At 38.0% G+C, this 25,374-nt stretch overlaps 2 protein-coding genes and 1 long non-coding RNA gene across 3 annotated transcripts; all 3 read left to right on the forward strand.

The window, feature by feature from the left end:
- The first annotated feature begins 5,500 nt into the window (after window positions 1–5,500).
- On the forward strand, window positions 5,501–8,698 carry LOC111370333. The gene is made up of 3 exons (XM_022992007.1): window positions 5,501–5,808; window positions 5,932–6,036; window positions 7,548–8,698. Exons 2-3 carry the CDS (start codon window positions 5,949–5,951, stop codon window positions 8,357–8,359), a joined length of 900 nt encoding a protein of 299 aa, XP_022847775.1. The 5' UTR covers window positions 5,501–5,808; window positions 5,932–5,948; the 3' UTR covers window positions 8,360–8,698.
- A 2,476-nt stretch (window positions 8,699–11,174) lies between these two features.
- On the forward strand, window positions 11,175–14,542 carry LOC111375292. The gene is made up of 5 exons (XM_022998096.1): window positions 11,175–11,528; window positions 11,841–12,323; window positions 12,776–12,877; window positions 13,010–13,286; window positions 13,404–14,542. Exons 1-5 carry the CDS (start codon window positions 11,175–11,177, stop codon window positions 14,540–14,542), a joined length of 2,355 nt encoding a protein of 784 aa, XP_022853864.1.
- Window positions 14,543–22,327: 7,785 nt separating this feature from the next.
- On the forward strand, window positions 22,328–25,084 carry LOC111370346. Its single transcript, XR_002698385.1, has 4 exons — window positions 22,328–22,645; window positions 23,314–24,506; window positions 24,584–24,640; window positions 24,729–25,084. It is a non-coding gene; the product is annotated as an uncharacterized LOC111370346 (long non-coding RNA).
- Window positions 25,085–25,374: the final 290 nt, after the last annotated feature.

Consider the following 25,374-nt stretch of genomic DNA (forward strand, 5'->3'; position numbering starts at 1 on the left):
AACAGGAAGAAAGGTGCTGTCCAAAACAGCAAATCTGTTGTGAATAACCCCCCTTGCTGTCGGAAAATCGCAATGCCCTGCCCACTAAGGGGCCGGCTGTTTTGGAGGGTGGAAATCCTATGTCCATGCTGGTTTCAAACCCAAAAGAAAGGCTTAAAGCTAAAGTTGATGATGATGGGAAGTTGGCGAAAAAAACTGGTAAGAAGAAGGGCATTGCCCTCCCTTCATTAACATGAAGATTGCCTCGTGGATATAAGGGACTTTAACCCGCCCCTCAAACACAATGGGGTTAAAGACTTGATGAGACGTAATGACATTGACGTCATGGGGATTTTGGAAACAAAATTGGATCACTCGAAGCTTTCAAGAGTCATGAGAAATAAATTTGGTGGTTTCAACTTTGCTAATAATTTCGCCTATCATGATGCGGGGCGGATTTTGATTCTATGGGATTTCTTGAAGGTTGATTTGGATGTGGTGGAGACCACGGCACAACTTATTTATTGCTCTATTACTTGCAAGGTAACCTCGCGTACCTTCTTTGTTACTTTTGTATATGCATTCAATACTATTGTGCCTCGTAGGCCCCTTTGGCATGATCTTCAAGTTTTTGGTCTCAATTGCTCTTTGCCATGGTTGGTTCTTGGGGATTTCAACAATGTGCTTAACTTTGATGAAAAGAGTAATGGGCCCGATGTCACGCCTTATGAGATTAAAGATTTTTACATGTGTTGCCAAAATATTGGACTTTCGGACTTGAGATCGATTGGATGCTTCTTTACTTGGACTAATAATTCCGTTTGGAGTAAACTTGATCATGCTATGGTAAATGAGGCATGGATGCTTGAGAGCTTTGATAGTTTTGCAAACTTCCTCCCCCCGGGATGCCTTTCCGATCACTGCCCTTGCATTGTCACTTTGTTTGGGGAAGTAGAAAGAAAGAGAAGGCCGTTTAAATTCTTCAACATGTGGACTCGGCATGAAGAGTTCCTTGATTTGGTGTCTCTTGGTTGGGGTAAAGCTTTTGTTGGCACAAAGCAATTTTTTCTTTGCAAGAAACTCCATTGCCTCAAAGGATTGCTTAAGAAGATGAATGAGAAACATTTTGCTCACATTTCCTCTAGGGCCGAAAATGCTTCCAAGAAACTTGATTTGGCACATGTTGAATTGCACAATGACCTAGAAAATCCTCATCTTAAATGTGAAGTTGTTCGTTTGAGAAAAGAGGCAAATACTCTTTGTGAAGCGGAAAGGAGTTTCTATTATCAAAAAGCAAAGTGTGTGCATTTGAAGAATAGTGACAAATGTACTAAGTATTTTCATTCTTTGGCCAAGAGGAATGTCAAGAGGAATTTCATCCCGGCTATACTTAAGAGAGACGGGTTTTATTCTACCTCTCTTGAGGAGGTTGGCACCGAATTCACACATTTCTATAGTGAATTATTGGGGAGAAAAACTGTTGGACAGCATGCTAATGTGGATGTTATAAGGAACGGACCGATGTTGTCGGAGGAGAATGCTTCTTTACTTGTTCGGGATATTATGAGGCAAGAGATCAAAGAAGCTCTTTTTAGCATTGGGGATGATAAAGTCCCGGGCCCGGATGGATTTACTTCTTGTTTCTTCAAAAAATCATGGGACATTGTTGGTAATGATTTTATGGATGCTATTGAGGAATTTTTTGTTTCGAGATCTCTTCGCAAGCAAATTAATCACACCATCTTAGCCTTGGTACCTAAGGGTACTCACTCCTCTTCGGTGGGGGATTATAGGCCTATTGCATGTTGCAACGTCTTTTACAAGGTAATCACTAAGATTCTTGCCTCTCGTTTGAAGCCTATGCTTGACTCTATTGTGGACCAAGCTCAATCCGCATTTGTTGAGGGTCGGAGTATGATTGAAAATATTCACTTGGCATAAGAACTTTTGAGACAATATAACCGTAAGAGGGTTGCTCCACGGTGCCTCCTCAAAATTGATCTTACTAAGGCCTTTGATTCGGTGAATTGGGAGTTTCTTGAAGAAGTTCTTAAAGGGTTGGGGTTTCCCAATATCTTTGTTGATTGGATTATGGAATGTGTGACTTCTCCATCTTATTCCATAGCGATAAATGGGGATCTTCATGGTTTTTTCAACGGCAAAAGAGGTCTTCGACAAGGTGATCCACTCTCCCCTTACTTGTTTATTCTTTGCCTTGAATACCTATCTAGATCGTTAAAGGTGGCTACTTCGAACAGTAATTTCAACTATCACCCCAAGTGTGCTCAATTGAAGATCACACACTTGGCTTTTGCGGATGACTTGATGTTATTTGCTAGAGGGGATGTCATGTCTTTGGATATTTTATTGAATTGCCTTTCGGATTTTGGAGGCATGTCGGGATTGAATATAAATGTTGGGAAATCTTGCATCTACACCGCGGGTATTCATGATAAAGATTTGGAGGATATTCTTGCTCTCACAAATCTCCCTATTAGCTCCATGCCGTTTAGGTACTTGGGAGTACCACTTGCGGCGGAAAAATTGAAAGTTGGGTGTTATGATGTGCTCACAAATAAAATCTCATCTTATATTGGTTCTTGGTCGACTTCCTCTCTATCATATGCAGGTAGGACTGAGTTTGTGCGAGCCGTCCTCCAAGGTGTGGAATGTTTTTGGCTTTCTATCCTCCCTATCCCGGCTACGGTAATTTCTAAAATCAATAGTCTTTGTCGTAGCTTCCTTTCGGGGGGGGGGGTAAGAAACCTTTTGTTGCTTGGAACACTATTCTCTATGATTCTCTTGCTAATGGTGTCTATTAGTACTTTCATCATTGATCTTTTTTTTTGCACGTTTTTGGACATTGATTTGCCCGGGTATGCCCGGAGTACTTGTATTTGATTATGGACATTGTCTAGCCCGGGTATGCCCGGTGTATTTGTACATGGTACATTTTTTATCTATACATTTACATTTACCGATAAAAAAAAAAAAACTATTATGCAGGCTTGATATTTGAGTCGAAGCCCGTACTAAAGGCTGCAATCACCTCACATTCAGGATTATATAGAATGCATCTATTACTTTTTGAATGGTCCAACATTGCGATGTTTTGAAAGAAAAAAAAATAAAATAAAACTAAACTCTATCGAGCATTAGGATTTAGGCACTTTGAAAATTCCATTTATGTAGTGACTTTTTATTGCAACAAGCCAAAACAACTTTAACAGTTTTGGGTCAAAATTTCTATAGGTGTAGCTACATTTCCAATTGTCCCCACGTCTTAAGAGGGAAAAGAAGAAGAAGAAAGCAACATGTGAATTAAGGTCATTTTTATTGGCTCAAATATAACTATAGCAAAAAAGAAATGGGTACTTGAAAACGTCATTAGGTGTAGATCGAACTGAATAAGGATTATATAAAATGCATCTATTACTTTTCATTTCAAAAATGCTATTAATTTATTTGAGACTTGATACAATTCATAATAAACTTATTTGTCAATTGTACTTTTGGGGGTATAATATGAATAATATTAAACTAAAAATTATTTTATTGATTTATAAATACGAAGAAAGTTATCAAATAACTAAGAAGAAGGATATCCTTCCCCTTGACCTCCGACCTAAAGCATTTTCGGTGAAAAAAATATTATTATAAACATCAGTAGGTCAGTGTCCTTGCACGTAGTCCAAGGCGATATCACCGTAGTGATGCCATATCACTCATATCTTGCATGGCTCCATATGTTTATGCCGCCATTTACTCATGAGCCACGACTTTAAGGATCGAAATTCAACCATCTCGATCATGGAGGCTATCGTTATGAGCCAGTTTATTGAGAGTCCAATTATTGCCTTGAAGAAGGAAGGCGATGAACCTACAAGAAGTTAATTTGTCTTCCAGGCTGTCGTCGATGTGGCATTGGGTTGTTTTCTAAAAACCTCAGAAGTTGGTGATCATTGAGGTGGCTGCATTTTACTTTAATTAAAAGAAATCTAGATCCTGCCTGTTTTCAATAAGTAGCTAATAAAAAAATGAAGATGCCTGGCCTCCCTTTAGTTCATAAACTCCTCTTTCTTTATCCTATTTCGTGTATTAAACAACTAGCCTAGTCATCTCATAGGCATTTGTTGACAAGGTGATAGGATGTCATTGCATCGCATCAACACACAGACATTTGTGGAAGGCGCTCCCAGCTCATTTTTTGACGTAACATTTTACTTAACTAACAATCTGTTGACCTGCGTAGATAGAGACTAAACAATTCTCTATTGGATATGTTACTAGGAAGCTCCACGCTTCACAAGGCATTGAAGAATTATGGTAAAGAACTTGGAAAAGAATTAAATGCTGAGCAATTGAGGAATTTTTTTCTTGAAAAGCATAACGTGAACCCATATGCTTGGAAAATGTTCCTCATAAATATTTGCCAGAAGTTAAATCATTTTTCTGAGTGTTTGAGCGCCATTTTTATAAAATAATAATAATAATAATAAAATATATTTTAAAATAGTAGATTGATGAGAAATGTGTGATGAAAAATAAGAAATTTTTGTTGATTTATGTGTAATATTATTTTAATGAATAATATGTGGTTGGAACGAAAAGAGAAAAATGTATTTTGGGAAGAATAATATATCTACATATTTTATGAGATTCATAAATATTATTCACTTATTCACCATTTTATTTCCATATATTTGCAAGTGTATTATTGTTAATACCTTTTAGATGAATCAATCCGACTTCTTCATGATTAAATTGACTTAAAAATTCATGAAAGTAATAAATTCGAAGAACTATTTTCATGTCATGATTTGGTAAACATCAAGTTAGAACAATAACGAAAGAACCCTTAAGGTTATATTTGATATGCTAGATGACTAAACTAATTAGAAATAAAGATAACCGAATAAATAAATAAAACACGTGAAGTGTTTGTTAGTTGTGTAGACTATGACTATCTAACTAAATCACACACAATATATTTCAAAATTTTCTCTCGACAAGTATCTTTTATATATATAATGATGGATTATAAGTAAAACTTATAAAATTCAAATTTTTCTTTTTATTTTTCCGATAGAGTGAGAATCTACTTTTTAAATTGTCCTCTACCCAATACAATACCCTTTTCCGATTCTCATACGTTTACCTTATTCACAATAGAGTTGCTACATGTATTGAGGATTTTGTCGAGGTTTATACGGGGAGACATTTGTTATATTTTTTTATTGAAAATTGTAAAAGAAGTTTTGCCGATTAGGTGCTGTCGTCTGACAAAAAATCCCATGTACAAGGAAAACAACTGTATTCACAAACCGATACGAAGACAATCTTACTACTACCAGCATAACAACCATGCCATTAAAATAATAATTTCACAATCACATGTCAAAGTGTTTAGTCCTTATCAAAGAAGAAGCGGACCAATATCTAATTTATTCACAAAATCGGGGGCCATAAATGTAAACAAAAACAAAACAGTAACAGCTGATTATCTGTGCTGTTTTGCCAGTCTAGTTTTCTGTGTTTCTCACAAAACACCGTTTTGAAACGTTTTCCTAGTTACCCTTTATGATCACTTTTTGAGACCCTCTCCCTCCCCCTTCCCCTCTCCCTCTCTATTTAATTCTTTCTCAATCACACCATTTTAAGGTCTCAAACAAGAAATTTTCGATTCCTAATCCAGATAAATATCTTTGTATTCAAATTTTCTGTGTATTTTAAATAGAAAATAACTAGGCCAAAATATTTGGAACTGCGGCTTCTGTGGATTAAACACGCCTTTTTGGCTGCTTCTGGAATCTTGAAGAAAAATCTCAAGTACCCGTTTGTTTTTCCTGTGATTTTAGTGCGAATTTTGTTCGTTGGCGGTTTAATTTCTTTTTGTGGTTTTTTATTTTTTTGAATAATTAACGCGTAAATTTTTGTTGCTCTTTGTTTTAGATTTCTGGATTTTGCCGATGGAGAATTGGCGGAGTCAAAAGTGGGATAATCATAGACAGGAACCTCGCAGAAGCAAATCACCGCAGTATAAGAAGCCACCCCGTGGTTCGTTTAACATTTTGGTTTTGAATTTTGACTATTTTTATTTTTGTTTCTCTGTTTGCATGTTATGGTTTTCAAAATCAGGCACAACCTGTGAGCTTCTTGAACGGTTTCTTATATTGTTTGAAAAGTATTTTTCGTTTCTTTGTCTTCTCGAAGGTTCTGAAATTTGAAATTTGCCTATAGTTCATGCTTTATAAATAAGACGATATACCTAATTCTTTACATACACTCACAATAGGGGTGTGGGACCACATGTTGGGATTATTTTATTCACGCAGGTCCACATGCTTGTGAGAGTAGGTAAACCAAATTATGTACACTTAGAATTATCCTAAAATATCAAGTCTTTTTCTGGATTTGTATCCTGAGTTTCTTGCTTTCTGCATGTGCATTTTTTCGTGTCGTATTTTGGTTATGAAATTGTGTAATTTGAATAGCAAGTTTTCTAGAATTGTTTCTTTGATTTCTAGATTGCATTTTTTTCATGCCTTATTTTGGTAATGAGGTCATCTATTCTGTTTATTGCTCCTTTTATGCACTATTTACCTCATTTTTCATACACTGGTCCTGGTTAGCTTGTTAAAGGAAGATGTTTGCAGCCCTTCGGGGTAAAACTTTGTCAAATCTTATGGAAATGCTAGTCTTACTGCCATATGTGAACTATGATGGTCTTCCACTCTTTTTAGTCCATAAGAAATTTAGGATTTATGGATTACTCTTGAAATTTTTGGCGTTTGCTGCCAATTGGCCTTTTAAAATTTTAAAGTTGCCAATAGTTTGTTCATAGATTCGGAGAATATATTTTCTGATTTAAATTTGGCATGTTATAGACTCCTGCACGACTATTATAAATTCTTGGATGTAAATTGGTTATTTTATACTGAGAAACTTGTGAGGTAGCTTGAAATTCCCTTGATTTTGTAAATTATGTATTTATTTTCATAGATTCAAATTAGTAAAACGAGGCAGATAAAGGGTGAAGATGAAAATATTATGCTCAAATGTTTGTAAAGCATGAATAGATACCCCTGCATTTGTATGTAATGATAAGCTATTTTGTCTTTGGTATAATTTCTGCTTATTCCTTTAATGCATTTGTTACTATAAGTTCTTGGATTTAATATGTCTATTTTAGGCAATAGCTAGAAATTTTCCAAGATTTTGTGAATTATGTATTTATTTCAATAGATTCAAATTAGTAAAATATGGCAGGTAAAGTGCGAAGATAAATCATACTCAAATGTTTGTAAAACTCGAATGGATACCTCTACATTTGCACGTAATGACGAGCTGTATTTGTCTTTGGTGTTATTTTCCTTGAATGCATTCGCTAGCTCTATTTTGCTGTTCCATTGTTGTCTATTATGCTTCAAATGTATCTATATCAATTTCTTAGTTAGTAGGAAAAATTAAATAAAAGAAACTTCTATTTTCATACATTTATGTGTGGAGTTGGTCTTTCTTTATCTTTTCATATCTGAAATTCATATGCTTTACACTACCTCCTGCAGGTAGTTGGCAGCCAAGAGTGCCTTTATGGGAGAAAGAATTCTGCAAAGTGATTGGTTCAATAGATTGGGAAACATTTTTGCACATGAAGAAATTCATTCATCTATACAATAATGTGCTTGAATGGAATGATTCTGCTGGGGAAGAGGCATTTAGAAATGCCAAGAAACGATTCTGGGCAAAAAGGCAGGGCCTCCCCTGTGATGCATTGTTACCGGATCCAGATCTTTACATTGATGAAATAAATTGGAGTTTGGAAATTGATGCGGAGGTGCTATTGGAGTTTGAATGCAATCCCGAAATTCCCAAGGCAGGTGAAAACCACGAGACAGTCGTAATTTTTGGCGATTCTTTCCTTGCAAACCAAGCATTCTTATCGACTGGCTGGGGTGACAATGAAGAGAATTTTAAAATACCAACTAATGAATCTCCTGCCAATTATGGTATTTTAGAGTTGCATGACTGGGATGGAACTGCAAATGGATGCACTGATTATCGCAATAATACATGGTACGTTAGCGATGTCAGTGGAGCTGTTGGACATATGCCGTGGGAAGGTGATTCGAATAATAACTGGGGTTGGAATCATTCGAATGGTCATGACAATTATGAAGTGAAACCTGTGAAACCCATTAAACCCAAATATTTTGAAGACAAGAAAGCAGACAATGTTCAGGGATCAAGGGACGACAACAATATGGGGAGAGTTGATGATGCTGGTAGATACTTATCAAGATACAGAACTCCAAGATTCCAGGTCAATGAGCACCATAAAAATCACCTATGGTGGAAGGACAGAGGTCGAAGAAGATAACCATTTTTTGAGAGAAACATTCAGCTTCACATAAAGGAAGGAGAAAATAGTGGAATATGGTGAATATATAACAGCTGAGCAAACATGGAGTCGGTTGAACCCTGTTTTCTTGAATGCAAAATAGACTTGATTTATTTCATTTCATTTATTATGCATCTTTAAGTAGTGTATATAGTACTAAACTCAGCAAAGTCTGCTGTATAGAGTTTCTTTTGGAGCGTGTTCTGTCATGTAGTTTCCTACAAAATTTTGAAGATAATTTTCTGGTATTGAGGGAGATTGTATTACAAGTCATTACTGTTTTGTCTGTCTATATATATAATTATACTATTTCCATCTCTAACAGTAATAGAATATTTTGGTGTTCGATGTAATAAAATATATTGATGTTAGTAATGGAATATTCTGGTGTTCGAAATATGTCTTTTTCTCCTACTCAAGGTCATAAGCACGACTCTTCCGGCTGGATACAACAATATAGGAAGAGATCGTTCTTGGGGTCGATAAATTTTGCATGAGGGTTGTTTGGCACTTAGGATAAAGTTTCTATTAAGTTGGATACCATCAATCAATTTAAGAGCCACTGGCGAAAGTAGGACTTGACTTTTAGGATGAAACGGAGGATAATAAGTATGTTTTTGTACACTTATTTAGGTTACAAACATGACTTAAATACGAGCAAAATGATTGAATTACGACTTAATCTTGTACATTTGTGAATTGTAGGAAACAACGATGAACATGGTGAAATTCAGGAGAAAACACGCGAAAAAGGACTAAAGTGACGCAAAGTAAAAGTTCAGGGACCAAAAGTGCAAATATTCAAAAGTTGATCCGATGAACAAATCGAGAAATCAATTAGGCCAATTACCAACTGATGATATCGTGGGGTGATGAAATGAAAAGAATGAAGAGGAGATGATAAGAAGTGAAGGATGCAAGTTGGAGGACCAAAACACAATTTCTCCATAGTTGATAGTACTATGCGACCGTATAGTACTATCCTCTATGTGGTTGCATAATACCATACCGAAACAAAATATGGTTGAAAAAATTCTTCTATGCAACCGCATAGAATTGCTTTATGCGGTCGCATAGAACAAAAAATTTAAAAAAAATTTGGTTTCCTTTTTTGTTTCGAAACTCTTATGAAAACAAGATTTTAGGGTCCTATAAATACAAAAACTTGACCAGAACGAAGGGGACGTCGATTTTACATGTTTTTGGAAGATTTTGAAGAAGAAACAAGAGATAAACACTGTGCCAATTGAAGATCGAAGTGAATATTGATTCGGGTGATGTCGTTTTTTCAAATACTTTTAAGTTCTGTTCTTTTTAGCATGTTAGGCTAAATTTATTACTATTAGGAGATCGATGAACCTTGTAATACCACGTTTAATTATTGTCTTGGATCTTTGACGTATGTAAACACCAATTCCGGAATTGATTGATTTATTTCGTTTTTATTTTCATATAATTATTGTGCACGTGATTATATGAATGTGGTGACCTGTTTTATACATTCGAAAGAAGGAAAATAAGTTCGACATAGTATAAACGACATAGTATAAATCGTCATAGGGTCCGATAGAGGATAGAAATATACCTCTATGCCTTGTGTGAATCAATTGATATTCGTGAATTATAATGCATGTCGTTATATTAGTATTTATCATAGAAATATAGTCGAATCATATATTGGGATAGGTTTGGCATTGCTCGAGAGAGATTGCTAAATTAAAATAGGAATATCGATTCATCTTTTGTGAAATTGTGTGTCAAATTTGCATAAATGACTATTGAACAGGTATTATTTGGGGATTCGTGATCCTAGTGAGTTAGAACATCCATTAATTCTATAAAATTTTAGTTAAACTGCATCCAAGTTACTTTGAATTTAGTATAATCCTTAGTCAATAATTGCACCAACGATTACATTTTGTTAGTCAAAGTACAAAAATGCAATTTGCTTGTCGTGTTTCGGTTAAGGTCATAATAGATTAATTCGAACTAATTCAATCCTTGTGGGATCGATACTTGGACTTATAGTCTATTTTACTACTTGTTAACGAACCGTACACTTGCGGTAGATTTAAAATCGAAACAAATAATTTAGCGAACAAGTTTTTAGCGCCGTTGCCAGGGATTGAAATTTAGTTTTAATTTTATCTTTTGTGACACTAATTTGAACTTATCTAGATTAGTAGTAATTCGTTTACTACGTTTAGTTTATTAATACTTCAATTTAATTTTGTATTGATTTTGTAATCTCAGGGCTTGTATGCAAGGAGTACCTGATCAAGATTTGGTTTCCATAAATCCAGAGATCGAACGCACATTCCATCATAGGCAAAGAGAAGCAAGAGCGGCACAACAAATGGCTAACGAGCAAAATCGATCGACAATTCCACGCAACGAAGGCATGGCAGTTGAAGATGATGGGAATATAGTACTTGGGGACTTCATGGCTCCATTGGTGGTCCAAAGTCAATCTAGCATTGTGTATCCTCCATTTGGGCAACCGAACTTCCAGCTGAAAACAAATGTGATTCAAATGTTTCAGAATGAGCATCAATACCACGGGATGGCTAGTGAAAACCCACATACACACATATCCCGATTTCTAGATATGTGCCAACACTTTAGGTACCAGGGTATCTCGGACGATGTTATAAGACTGCGGTTGTTTCCATACACCTTGCGGGATAAGGCACTTGAATGGCTGGATTCGCTTCCCGTTGCAAGCATCACCACTTGGAGCGAGCTAGCCCACAAATTCTGCACCAAGTTCTTCTCGCCAGCAAAGGTAGCAAAAATGCGGCATGATATCTCTATTTTCAACCAAGGTGAGTCTGAATCATTTGAAGAGGCATGGAATCGTTTCAAGAATATGTTAAGGAAGTGCCCGCAACATGGTTTTAACAAGAAGACACAGATCCGATCTTTCTACACTGGACTACTTTCATCCTTCAAGAGCATGGTGGATTCCTCATCTGACGGGTCTATCTCCACGAGAACAATTGATAGAGCATGGGAGCTATTTGAGAGAATGGCAACAAATTTAGCCATGTGGTCTATAGATCGAGTGGTTCAGAAGAGATTGCCAGGGGTTTATGAAGTAGATACTTATTCTGCACTATCTGCAAAGATAGACTCTTTGTTCCATAAGGTTGAGAGCATTTCACAAACCGCCACTGCTAAACAAGTCAAGAAGCTGAGTTGTGAAGAATGTGGAGCAGACCACAATACTGTTAATTGTCCAATTCTCGCACAAGGGGTCGAACATGCAGATTTTGTGCAATGGGGTCAACGCCAACAAAACAACCCACATTCGAAAACCTTCAATCAGGGCTGGAGAAAACATCCAAACTTCTCATAGAGCAATCAGAATCAAAACAAACCACAAGGTCAATATCAGCAGCAGGATAAAAAGCTACCATTGGAAGAGATGTTTGAAAAGTTCATGGTAACAACCAACCAGTATATGGAAGCCAACAATCAGTTTATGCGAAAGACAGATGCAACTCTTCAAGACCAGAGTGCAGCAATCAAAAATTTGGAGACACAAATGGGACAGATGGCAATCTCCATTACGGGTAGAGTACCAGGAAATCTGTCCAGCAACACTGAAATCAACCCTAAAGAGCACGCAAAGGCTATAACAACCAGAAGTGGAGTACAACTACCGGAGATACATGTCAAAAGATCGGTAGCTAGCAAGAAATCAGCACCAACCTCGGATAACGAAATTGTGGAACAAACTGAACAAACAATAGGGAATGTGGGCAAAGAGAATTCCAATACATCACGGGATGCCATTTCTATCACCCCTCATAAGCCTCCTATTCCGTTTCCACAGAGATTGAAAAAGCACAAATTGAATCAGCAATACAGTAAATTTCTTGAAGTCTTCAAGAACTACATATCAACATTCCATTTGCCGAAACACTTGTTCAGATGCCAAGTTATGCAAAATTCCTGAAGGATATCCTCTCCAACAAGCGAAAGATAGAAGAACACGAAACAGTAATGCTAATTGAGGAGTGCAGTGCCAGAATCCAGAGGAAGTTGCCTCCAAAACTAAAGGATCCAGAGAGTTTTACTGTACCTTGCACTATTGGAAATTGTCACTTTGATAAAGCATTGTGTGATCTAGGAGCAAGTATTAATTTAATGCCTCTCTCTGTTTTCAGGAAACTCGGCTTGGGAGAAGCTAAAGCCACAACGGTTACATTACAATTACCAGATAGATCCCTCACACATCCAAGAGGGATTATTGAAGACATATTGGTCAAAGTGGAGAAGTTCATATTTCCAGCTGATTTCCTTATCTTGGATATGGAGGAAGATAAGGATGTTCCACTTATATTGGGGCGACCTTTCCTGGCTACTGGAAGAGTGATTGTTGATATTTAGAAAGGGCAGCTTATATTGAGGCTTGGCAAAGAGCAAATCTCGTTCAACGTGTTCAAGGCAATGAAATTCCCGACTGAGTCAGACAGCCATTTCCAGATCGATGTAATTGACAAAATAATTCAAGATACATTTCGGCTACATCATCCTTCCGATGCTTACGAGGCGTGCATTGCACATTTTCAATCCACTCACACTGATTCGAGTGAGATTGAAATATGTGCACGATTCTTGGAGACTAATCCGCCATACATACGCAGACGTTACTTCGAAGAACTGGGAACCAGGACTACACAGTCAGTGCCATCTATTCAGCAACCTCCCAAATTGGAACTCAAGCAACTGCCACCACACGTGAGATATGCTTACCTGGGGGAATCTTCTACACTTCCGGTTATTATTTCAAGTACTGTCAGTGAAGTGAAGGAAGAGAAATTACTTCGGGTGTTAAGGGAAAACAAAACAGCCATTGGATGGTCAATTGCAAATATCAAGGGGATCAGTCCGTCGCTATGTATGCACAAAATACTCATGGAGGAAAAATTCAAAACAAGCATTGATGGTCAGCGGAGATTGAATCCACACATGAAGAAAGTGGTTAGGGCTGAGGTATTGAAGTTGCTCAACGCAGGCATCAGCTATCCAATATCAAATAGTGCTTGGATCAGTACAGTACAAGTTGTTCCCAAGAAAAGGGGTATCACAGTGATAGAAAACGAGAAAAACGAGTTGATTCCTACATGGACAGTGACTGGATGGAGAGTTTGCATTGATTACCGCAAACTAAACGCTGCTACTCGAAAAGATCACTTTCCACTACCATTCATTGATCAAATGCTGGAAAGACTAGCTGAGCATTCACATTATTATTTTCTGGATGGATATTTCGAGTATAATCAGATTTCAGTAGCACCTGACGATCAGGAGAAGACAACTTTTACTTGCCCCTACGGTACCTTTGCATACCGTAGGATGCCGTTTGGTTTACGCAATGCTTCTGCAACTTTTCAGCGCTGCATAATGGCTATCTTCTCATATATAATTGAGAAATTCATCGAGGTCTTCATGGACGATTTCTCAGAGTTCGGGTCTTCATTTGATGAGTGCTTGGAGCATTTGAGTCTTGTGCTACAGCGGTGTACGGAGACTAACTTGGTATTGAATTGGGAGAAATGCCACTTTATGGTGCAGGAAGGCATCGTGCTAGGACACAGAATCTCAGCAAAGGGTATTGAAGTGGACAGAGCAAAGATTCAGGTGATCGAGAAATTACCGCCACCTACATCTATGAATGGTTTTTGTAGTTTCCTCGGGCCTGCCGGTTTCTACAGAAGGTTCATCAAGGATTTCTCAAAGATTACTAAACCGTTGTGCGGTCTGTTGATGAAGGAATCCACATTTGAGTTAACAGATGAGTGTCTACTTGCTTTTAACACCTTGAAGGAGAAGTTGATTTTTGCACCAGTGATCATTACGCTAGATTGGAATCTACCGTTTGAATTAATGTGCGACGCCAGTGATTATGTTGTTGGGGCTGTCTTAGGACAACGAAAAAATAAGATATTTCACGTGATTTACTATGCAAGTAAGACCTTGAACGAAGCTCTACTCAATTATACAACTACAGAAAAAGAGCTCCTTACCGTAGTCTACGCCTTTAACAAATTTTGGTCATATCTCGTGGGATCAAAGGTTATCGTTTACACAGATCACGCAGCTATCAAGTACTTAATGGAAAAGAAGGACGCAAAGCCCCGTCTCATTCGTTGAATACTGTTGTTTCAAGAGTTTGACTTGAAAATCAGGGATAAGAAAGATAGTGAAAATGTAGTGGCAGACCACTTATCTCAACTCGAGACCACAGAATAGATAGAAACAGTGGAAATCAACGAAGTCTTCCCAGATGAACAGATTTTTGGTTTGGGGGAGGCACCCTAGTATGCCGACATCGTTAACTACTTAGCCAGATCTATCATGCCGCCTGATTACTCCAGTCACCAGAAGAAGAAATTTTTCTCTGAATTGAAATATTATTTCTGGGAGGATCACATCCTATACAGGCGAGGTGCAGATCAAATTGTTCGTCGCTGTGTACCTGAGGAAGAAGTAAAATCCTTCAATCAAGTTTTTATTGGCCTACACTATTTAGAGATGCCTTTGAATTCATGAAAAGGTGTGACCGATGTCAACGCACCGGAAATATATCCAGGAGAAATGAAATGCCTTTGAATAGTATCCTGGAGGTGGAACTATTCGACGTCTGGAGGATCGACTTCATGGGGCCATTTAACCCATCCTTCTCTAACCAATACATATTAGTGGCTGTGGACTACGTATCAAAGTGGGTAGAGGCCGTTGCACTACCTACCGATGATGGGAAGGTGGTGATTGAGTTTCTAAAGAAACATATTTTTACCCGCTTTGGAACACCTAGGGCTATAATCAGTGATGGGGGCAAACATTTCTGCAATCGTCAGTTCGAACAATTGTTGGCTAAATATCATCCCCAAACCAGCGGACAGGTCGAAGTGTCCAATAGACAATTAAAGCGAATACTTGAAGTCACAGTAAGTTCATCACGAAAGGATTGGTCTAAGAAATTGGACGACGCCTTGTGTGCCTATAGGACTGCATTCAAGACCCCTATAGGAATGTTACCATATCGACTGGTTTTCGGGAAAGCATGCCACTTACCCCTTGAGATAGAACATCACGCTTACTGGGCAATGAAGAAATTGAATTTGGATTTGAAGGCTGTGGGTGAAAAACGTCTCCTACAACTTAATAAGCTGGATGAACTCAGAATGAAAGCCTACGAGAATTCAAGAATCTACAAAGAGCGTACCAAGAAATGGCATGACATGTACATTCAGAGGCGTGAATTTATGGTGGGGCAGAAAGTACTACTCTACAACTCTAGGCTTAAGCTGTTTCCAGGAAAACTGTGATCGATGTGGTCTGGTCCGTATACTGTTACATAGATTTTTCCACATGGGGCAGTTGAAATCATTCACGACAGCAAGGGGACATTCAAGGTCAATGGACAGCGTCTAAAGCATTATTGGGGCGGCAATTTTTCAAAGGAAAAGTCTACCGTTCATCTTCGATCATCAGAATGAAGCAACACGGTAAAGTCGAGCTATCGACCATAATCTAGCGCTGGTGGGAGGCAACCCACTGTATCCTTTTATTAGCTTATTTTTCACATTATTTTTTGAAATTATTTCATTTCTGCATTTGCATTTTTTTTAGGGTCATGAGTTATTCATGCATGTTAATTGGATTGAACTATCATCCCCATAATTTTCTAGGCATTACATACATGGTAGTTGAGTTTGAAACGATGTTGGGTGTTTGGGAGCATGGTTCACGCTTTTCTAGATAAATAAATAAATAATTTTTTATGAGGAAAATACTTTTTTTCTGCATTTCAGTGTTCATTAAAAAAAAAAAAATTGGTCTATGCGATCCCATAGACATAATGTCTATGCGACCGCATAGATAGTTACCGAACACAAAAGTGGGAATATTCTTACTACTATGCGACCGCATAGCTTAGTACTATGCGGCCGCATAGTAGATCTCAGTCATGGTTTTAACCCATGACCGAGACATTCTTCCCCATTTTTCCCCTAATTTCCTCCCACACCATCCTCTCCACTCTCCAACACACATCAACACGCCGAGCTTCACTCGATTCCTCACCCCATTTACTCCATCAATCAACATTCCACGCATCCCGTGCGAAGGCTAGGTACGTTCCTCTTTTCTTCTTCTATGTATTTGTTTTCTCTAATTTGTTTCGCCATGAGAATATGCTATTTAAGCTTGTTTGTGGAGAATGGGCATTAGGTAGTCGTTGAATTTGTGAATGTTGAACTTGATTTGTGTTTTGGATGGGTGGCACATCACATTTTAGGTATTTTGTAAGCTTCCAATGCATGTATGTTATATGTTCGATAAAATGTCTAGTCGAGCTTTGTAGTGCATTATGTGATATCTCGCAATTGTTTTTCCAAATACGTACCCTATCATGCACATTGTGATCAATTACCATCAAAATTGAGTCGAAACACTCACGCACCAACCACTCACACATTAAGGCACACGTGTTAGGTTCACGTCACCTCATCGCACCCACTTCGTCCCTTGCGTTAGATACCCGTACGACATCCAATGATGAATATGTGTTACTCCACACTACATACTTTCATATGCCCGGAGGTTGCTCGGGAAAACTTCAACTTTTCTCGATGATGTCCGGGGACGAACATGCACACTTAATCATCGGGTTACTTGATCCATTTTGGTTGTTTACACTTGTGTTTGTGTGTAACTTGTCGTTTTGCTTTCCCTGGACGTTCTTGAGCATGTTTTTCTTAACATTTGCATGTTATTACTTTCACAACCACTTGAACGACCATGCATCACATCACTTCCACCTTGCAACGCATAAGCACATGGCATGTCACAGCACCTTACGTCCCATACTTTCTGCCATTAATTGGCATACCAAACGAAGTCCATTTGCTTTGAAATTTGAATATGTGATAGATCTCATTGAATACTCTCATATGCCTGGAGCTTGCCTAGGGGAATATCGATATTTTTCGATGATGTCCGGGGTCGAACATGTGCACTCGATCATGGATATGATTTTTTTTACATGTGTTTGTTTCGGCCTAACTTTCCTATTTTTTTACCTCAACATTCTCTTTATACTTCCCTCTTTGTCATACTTTGATACGTGCACACCATGGTATTCTATATGCTCGTTGAAGCAAGTTTGGGGGGTTTGTAAACTATTTGTCTCGCTTACCTCATTCCCCCTATCGTTTTTTATTACTGCAGTTTACTGACTACTGTACCTCTAACTTTGCAGGATGCCCCCAAAGCGTACATCAAAGGGAAAGGAGAAAATTGGTTCCACATCTGGCACAACCCGGACTAGGGAGCCCGAAGGGGGAGTCCGGCGTTTTCTTTCTTCCGACCAAGCAGCACGCTATGCCAATATTATCCGGGAATGGGCACTTATCCCCGAAAGACCAGTTAAATTGGATGATTTCCCAAGTTTTGAACCGGTTTATCTAGTCCACAACTGCGGGTGGGAAAAGGTGATTGAAAGACCACACCCCGTCTATGAAAACTTGGTGCGGGAATTCTATGCAAATTTCAATGCTGAAATAGACACACCGGGATCCGACCATCTGCATCAGACTACTATCATCTCACCTGGACAAATGTAGTCCCAGTCCCGCATGATTTCAACTGGGTTGAAGTGGTCGAAGTTTTATTGGGCCGAAAAAATGCTTGGCCGCTCCCTACTGCTGATTGGTATCAGATAGACCTCACTCCGTCTATAGCCATCCTTTGGTTATTCATCTGCCACGTCATCGAGCCAATCTCCCATCGGACGACATTCACCGATCAGAAGGCAGGTTTTATTTACCACTTAGTTCGGAGGAACAAAATTGACTTGGCCACCTATATTTACAATCAGATACACGTTATAGGCGTATGGGGTGACAGGCACACATCACTGATATTCCTGAGCCTGATAAGTGGAATTTGTAGAGCAGCTGGCATTCAAGTTCAGCCAGGGGAGGCATCGGAGAAACCAAGTCCTTTTATCAAACACCTCACACTCGAGGCCCAGGATCGCGCCAGGATTAAACATCAGCAGAAATTGGAAAACGAGCGCCGACGACAGCAACAGGCTACAGAGGGACAAGCAGCTGCGGACTTTGAAATGCCACAGGCTCCACCACCACCAGTTGACGTGGACACCCAGTTATTACGGCAGATGTTTGCTACTATGACTGGACACGGTCGAGACATGCAGCAGCTCCAGCAATCCTTTGGGGCACTGACTACCACAATTCAGCAGGTACAGACAGATATGGCATCTGCACGAAACTTCGCATCAACTGCCAGCAGTGAATCCATCGCAGCACGCCGATAGATGAGTACCTTTGATGGGCGTTTGGGCATGTACGTTAGTCGGATGGACGGTATACAGTGGCAGGTGAACGAGTTTTGGGACCGTCTAGGAAATTTGGAGACGAGGGTTCAGGCCATGTAGATAGAGCAAACCCAGCAGTCTACCATATTGAGGGAGATCTTGTCTCGCCTTCCCTCTCCTCCTGGCGATGATGATGCCGAGCCCAACTTTCCATCCCAGCCGCCGTTTTGATCAGGTGAGTATTGTTTATCCCATTTAGATTCTTCATCTTCATTTTGTCCTTAAAAATTATGTCGTTAATCTTTTGTTAATCTTACATTGAGGACAATGTATTAACTAAGTTTGGGGAGGGTGACATAGCAATTTATTTCACACCTTTATCTGTTCATCATTATCTGTTTTCATTACTGCATAATGCACGCATGATGAGTGAAAAAAAAATTGGATTCTATTCAGTTTGTTTTAATTCTCTTCATGCATGCTTGTGTGGGTTTAATAACCTCGTTCGCTATGATATTATTATTGGACTAGTTTAAACTGCAAAACTTTGGATCTGGTGTTAATTAGACTAACTGATACTTGTTGGTACAACATATGACATTATCTATGCACGCTATTCATGCTTGACATGTTAGGTGAGTTAATGGATTTTGAGCATAAAGTAGGAAAAAAATGATAACCCTCTATTGAGTTAACCCATAAACTACCTAAAGACAGTTTGGTGATGGTTAAGCTATTATAGGAAAGCATTGACATGAGTGGAAGCTCCGTGCATGAAATTTATTGTGTGGACTGTATAGACCAGAGGGGTGAAGATTAGGTGAAAATCTTAAATTAGGGGTTGGTTTTGGAAACTAAATGTCTAGAAAAAAAAGACAAAGGACACAATTTTTATATGTGAGAATAAAACATTTCTTTTCATGCCTTTAAGACTCGAGCAAGTAAGCCTGTAAGGATATTTCAAAATCTGGTGCCCTAAAACCAACTGGTTTGGAATCACCGGCCCAAAACTCGTTATATGGGTCATATAGAAAGCAAGAGGGAAAGGAGTTAATAAAAAGTCATCTTATCAAGTATTTATAACTCGAGTGAATAAGTCTGCAAGGGTTTAAAACCTGGTGCCCTACAACCAACTGGTTTGGGAGTCACCGGCCTAAAGCTCGTTACATGGGTTATATAGAAAGCAAATGAGAAGATGAAAATCAATCAAAAAGTAAAGAAAGGTGAGAAAAATAAAAGAGAGACAAAACATGACAAAAAGCCCTTAGACATTTGGTTGAAGAGACTGTACCTCTGAGGTGAGACAAGTAATCTAGTTTGATCTTGACTGTCAAAGCAATTAAATCTAGGAGAGCCTTCGCTTTTTGAAATGTAGACTTGTGATAGTAATGCTACATCCGAACTACGAAAGGGTGAGGACTACAACTATATAAATTCCTAATCTTAAAACACAACCCTGGGACAATTGAGCGAAAAGAATAAGTTTGGGGGGATTGTGTATCTCTCGAGCGAGTAAGGATATATTTGACCACTTGGGGTTAGGACTCAGATTCATCATAAATATGATATGTTGGCATGAATTCACACACACACGTCAGTTTGCATTAAACAGGTAAAGGTTGATGTCATGTTTGTACAGATAAATTTTTAAATACTCGGTCCAATTCTGAGCCACAACAGGGTATTAAGCCATGTTTGTTCAGAATTAAGTCACTATCTTGTTTGAGAACAAACAATAGTTCAAGTTTGGGGGTTTGATAAGTGTGTTTTTGCACACTTATTTAGGTTACAAACATGACTTAAATACGAGCAAAATGATTGAATTGTGACTTAATCTTATATATTTGTGAATTGTAGGAAACAACGATGAACATGGTGAAATTCAGGAGAAAAGACACGAAAAAAGACTAAAGTGACGCAAAGTAAAGTTCAGGGACCAAAAGTGCAAATATCCAAAAGTTGATCTGATGAACAAATCGAGAAATCAATTAGGCCAATTACCAACTGATGATATCATGGGGTGATGAAATGAAAAGAATGAAGAGAAGATGCTAAGAAGTGAAGGATGCAAATTGGAGGACCACACGTAATTTCTCCATAGTTGATAGTACTATGCGACCAAATTATGGTTGAAAAATTTCTTCTATGCGACCGCATAGAATTGCTCTATGCGGTCGCATAGAACAAAAATTAAAAAAAAAATCTGGTTTCCTTTTTCTTCCGAAACTCTTATGAAAACAAGATTTTAGGGTCCTATAAATACAAAAACTCGATCAGAATGAAGGGGACGCCATTTTTACATGTTTTTGGAAGATTTTGAAGAAGAAACAAGAGATAAACACCGTGCCAATTGAAGATCGGAGTGAATATTGATTCGAGTGATGTCGTTTCTTCAAATACTTTTAAGTTCTGTTCTTTTTAGCATGTTAGGATAAATTTATTACTACTAGGAGATCGATGAACCTTGTAATACCACGTTTAATTGTTGTTTTGGATCTTTGACGTATGTAAACACCAATTCCGAAATTGATTGATTTATTTCGTTTTTATTTTCATATAATTATTGTGCACGTGATTATATGAATGTGGTGACCTGTTTTATGCATTCGAAAGAAGGAAAATAGGTTCGACATAGTATAAATCGTCATAGGGTCCGATAGAGGATAGAAATATACCTCTATGCCTTGTGTGAATCAATTGATATTCGTGAATTATAATGCATGTCGGTATATTAGTATTCGTCATAAAAATATAATCGAATCATATATTGGGATAAGTTTGGCATTGCTCAAGAGAGATTGCTAAATTAAAATAGGAATATCGATTCATCTTTTGTGGAATTGTGTGTCAAATTTGCATAAATGACTATTGGATAGGTATTGTTCGGGGATTCGTGATCCTAGTGAGTTAGAACATCCATTAATTCTATAAATTTTTTGTTAAATTGCATCCAAGTTACTTTGAATTTAGTATAATCCTTAGTCAATAATTGCATCAACGATTACATTTTGTTAGTTAAAGTACAAAAACACAATTTGCTTTTCGTGTTTCGGTTAAGGTCATAATAGATTAATTCGAATTAATTTAATCCTCGTGGGATCGATACTTGGACTTATAGTCCATTTTACTACTTGTTAACGAACCGTACACTTGCGATGGATTTAAAATCGAAACAAATAATTTACCGAATAGAGGACTTGGTGACGAGTGATTTTCTAAATATCATCAGTCACGATAGACGCATCTTTATTAGTTAATCAAGATGGTGAAACCGATATGAATTGCATGGATTGGGAATAATTGCACGGTTAATACAGAAGCTCATCTATCATTAGCTTCACGTCAATCGAGCACAAAAGTAGTACATACGACAATTGCGACTTCTAAATACTTCTACGCACTACATGATGTCAAAGCAAACATTATACTTTTTCTATCCAATATTTGATCACGATGATATAGGGAATCAAGTGAACTGGATAGTAACTAGTCACGATCACTCTCGCGAAACGATTTGTGCTAGACGTGCCCCATGTTTCACATAATATCCTACAAAATCTGATGTGGCATCAAAATCAAAATATCGCTGAAGAAATGTCAAAATATCGCTGAAGTTTAAAAGGAGATTTTCTTGTAATTGTAAAACCTTAATCCTGCCCATTTGACCGCGATTTGCAATCCCCAACCCCAAGTCTCTTTTCCAAATTCCCCCAGTGATCGAGAAATGGAACGAGAGGAAAATTCTTCCGACCACACCGGTAACATTAATGCCGACGATGATATAATGGTGAACCCGACATGGTTATCTCCATCTTTTGTGGTGGACCCAAGACCCATTTATTATAGAGATTAATATGAAATGGAAGGAGGCAACTCCGACGGCGGCAACATCGATTCTGGCAAAAACATGAGTAACATTTCTTCTTCATAATCTTGATATCGCTGATGTGAGCTCATGTTCTATATGAATTTGTGTTCTTCCCTGAGTTCAGATGAATGATTTCGTATTATGGTGCCTTTCCTTACTACCATAGCATTTTTCTCAAACTTCTGGCAAATCTGGTGCAGATATGACTTCGAACAACACTTATAGTTAAACATTTTTGAGTGAATTTTAATCTTACCTAAAATCTGTTGCTATATATGGTGCTAAAATGGAACAGTTAGAACAAAAATCTGCTACTATATTTACTTTTATATTTAGTTTCTGGGCAATTAGAACATAAATAGAAAATAGGGACAAGAATAAGGGTACGGTTGGTTTCAAAGTTTGGAAGTCTATCCATTGTGACGTGATTGACAGTGGCCTTTAAGAGTGGAAAATGATAATTTTTGAACTGTCTAATTGTTGTGAACACATTCTAAATTGGAACAAAAGCTTTGAAATATATGGAGATGCAAACCCAGCCTACCCCATCCCTATTATCTAATTGTAGTTTATGCTAAATTGACAAGCTGTTGGCTTTATATTCTAATGTCAATGTTGGCATGTTTGTGCAAATACTTGGAAATGATTATTGTTCCTCTTGTCAAAAATGTAGGTTGGAATTGATTATTGTTCCTCTTGTCATAAATGTAGGTATTTTGGAAATCCCTTCATCCGAAGACGACAATCCGAATGACATGAGTTTACGAGAAGGAACTGATATTATTGTGCCTAGTGTTGGAATGAAGTTCCAAGATGAGAATGAGGTGTTCGAATTTTACAAGAACTACGCGTACCAAGTTGGATTTCCGGTGAGGAAAAGAAATTCAAAGAAGGGTGAGGATGGTGTTGTACGTTATGTAACTTTTACATGTAGTCGGGAGGGCCGTCGAACTAGTGGTTCAAATGCAGTCATGAAGCCTCAACCAACAATGTAAATAGGCTGTAAAGCAAGATTGACAGCATGTTCAGAACTTAGTGGCGCATGGCGTATTAACACTGTCCATCTGGAGTATAATCACAAGATAAGCCCATTGAAATCAAGGCTATATCGCTGCAATCGAGAAATCAGTGCACGCGCGAGAAGACGGCTTGAAATAAATGACGTAGCTGGTATACTATTACATAAGAGTTTTAACTCGGCCGTAGTTGAAGCCGGTGGTTACGAAATTATTACGTGCGTTGAGAAGGATTGTAGAAATTTCATTGACAAAGTCCGACGGTTAAGACTGGGTGAAGGAGATACTCTTGCAATACAAGTGTATTTTACAAGGATGCAAGCAACCAATCCTAGATTCTTCATTAGCATAGACTTGGATGATGAGGCCCAGTTGAGGAACGTGTTTTGGGCAGATAACGGGTGTAGGCAAGCGTGTAAGGAATTCGGTGATATAGTTACATTTGACACCACGTACTTGACCAACAAGTACGAGATGCCTTTCGCTCCTTTCGTTGGGGTAAACCATCATGGACAATCAACCCTACTTGGATGTGGTTTGCTATCAAATGAAGACGCAAGGACTTTTGTATATTCCGAACACGGCTTGAATTAGTACTCCAGACCAAGTTAGATATGAGCAAATGTGCAATGCTTTTGCGAAGTTAGCTGACTTGGTAGCACACGACGAGTCACGGTCACGTGGTATCATGGATTGTATTGAAATCCAAACAAATGATTCATCGATGTTGAAGTATAGCAACGTGGGCTCTCAACGCTTGGATGAAGCCGAAAAGTGTTCTGGCGGAATCATCTTGGACCCGAAATAAAAAGTAAGGGAGCTCCTAAAAAACTTCGCCGAAAGAGACATCTAGAAGCTGTTTCCAGAAAATCGAAAATCTGTCGTAAGGTATGATTTCAAGCAAAAATATTTATTTTGATAATCATTGTACATATTGAATTGAGTATATTCTCCATGACTTACAGAATTCGACTACAACGAACGGGCAAAAAGACAAAGTTTCATCATCATTCAATGTTAAGGTATTTTAGCATGAGATTATATAACACCAACTTAGCTAACTACCCTTTTGAAATATTTGTAAATGATAATTGCAATTCCATTTGGTAGGAGGTCGGCACGCAGGAGAGTGTTGGAGATTTTGATGTAGTGGTATAAGGCATCTAGCAGATTTTCAATTGATTTTGATGTAGGCGTATAAGGCATCTACCAGATTTTGATGTGGGTCTGGTGGTGGGGTGGAAAAGAACGATATCAAGATTGTAATGAATCTAATGATGCATATCATAGCTATGGGTACTGTTTTGAGAAGGGCTGGTAATTGTGTTGAGAAGTAGCAAAAAAAAAGGCCCTTTGTTTTGATATGTGTTTATATATCAATATCTTATTAGCATTGTTTTAATTACTGCTCGAAATTTGGATAAGCTCATTTATCAGTTTTGTGTATATGTTGGAATGTTCAGCTGTGTTTTGCCTCAATGCTAATCCCAATTCGCACTCTGGGCAAGTTTTTCAACAGCCCTTCACTATCATATTGGAAGCACAATTTTCTTGGAATTAAGTGATTTTACCACTAGCATAATCTCTTTTTTTGGTTTAGCGGGTTAATGGAGGATTAGTTTGCTGATGTTAATATTAAAATTATTTGATTAATAAAGTGTTTGTTTGAGTTATTAATTTACTAAGTCAATTTGCTGAATCTGCAATATCACTTGTACAACAGGTTCAAGGAGAAACCGCAGCAAGGCCATGAATT

Source organism: Olea europaea, chromosome 2, assembly GCF_002742605.1.
Source record: "Olea europaea var. sylvestris chromosome 2, O_europaea_v1, whole genome shotgun sequence".
Taxonomy (NCBI): domain Eukaryota; kingdom Viridiplantae; phylum Streptophyta; class Magnoliopsida; order Lamiales; family Oleaceae; genus Olea; species Olea europaea.

Excerpts from the sequence above, each read along its gene's own strand:
- LOC111370333 (XM_022992007.1), top strand. The coding sequence starts at position 5,949 with ATGGAGAATTGGCGGAGTCAAAAGTGGGATAATCATAGACAGGAACCT. Across the intron at positions 6,037-7,547 it reads GTATAAGAAGCCACCCCGTG|GTAGTTGGCAGCCAAGAGTG; the intron begins GTTCGTTTAACA and ends TACCTCCTGCAG.
- LOC111375292 (XM_022998096.1), top strand. The coding sequence starts at position 11,175 with ATGCGGCATGATATCTCTATTTTCAACCAAGGTGAGTCTGAATCATTT. Across the intron at positions 11,529-11,840 it reads TAGACTCTTTGTTCCATAAG|TATATGGAAGCCAACAATCA; the intron begins GTTGAGAGCATT and ends ACAACCAACCAG. Across the intron at positions 12,878-13,009 it reads ACAGCCATTTCCAGATCGAT|ACTAATCCGCCATACATACG; the intron begins GTAATTGACAAA and ends CGATTCTTGGAG.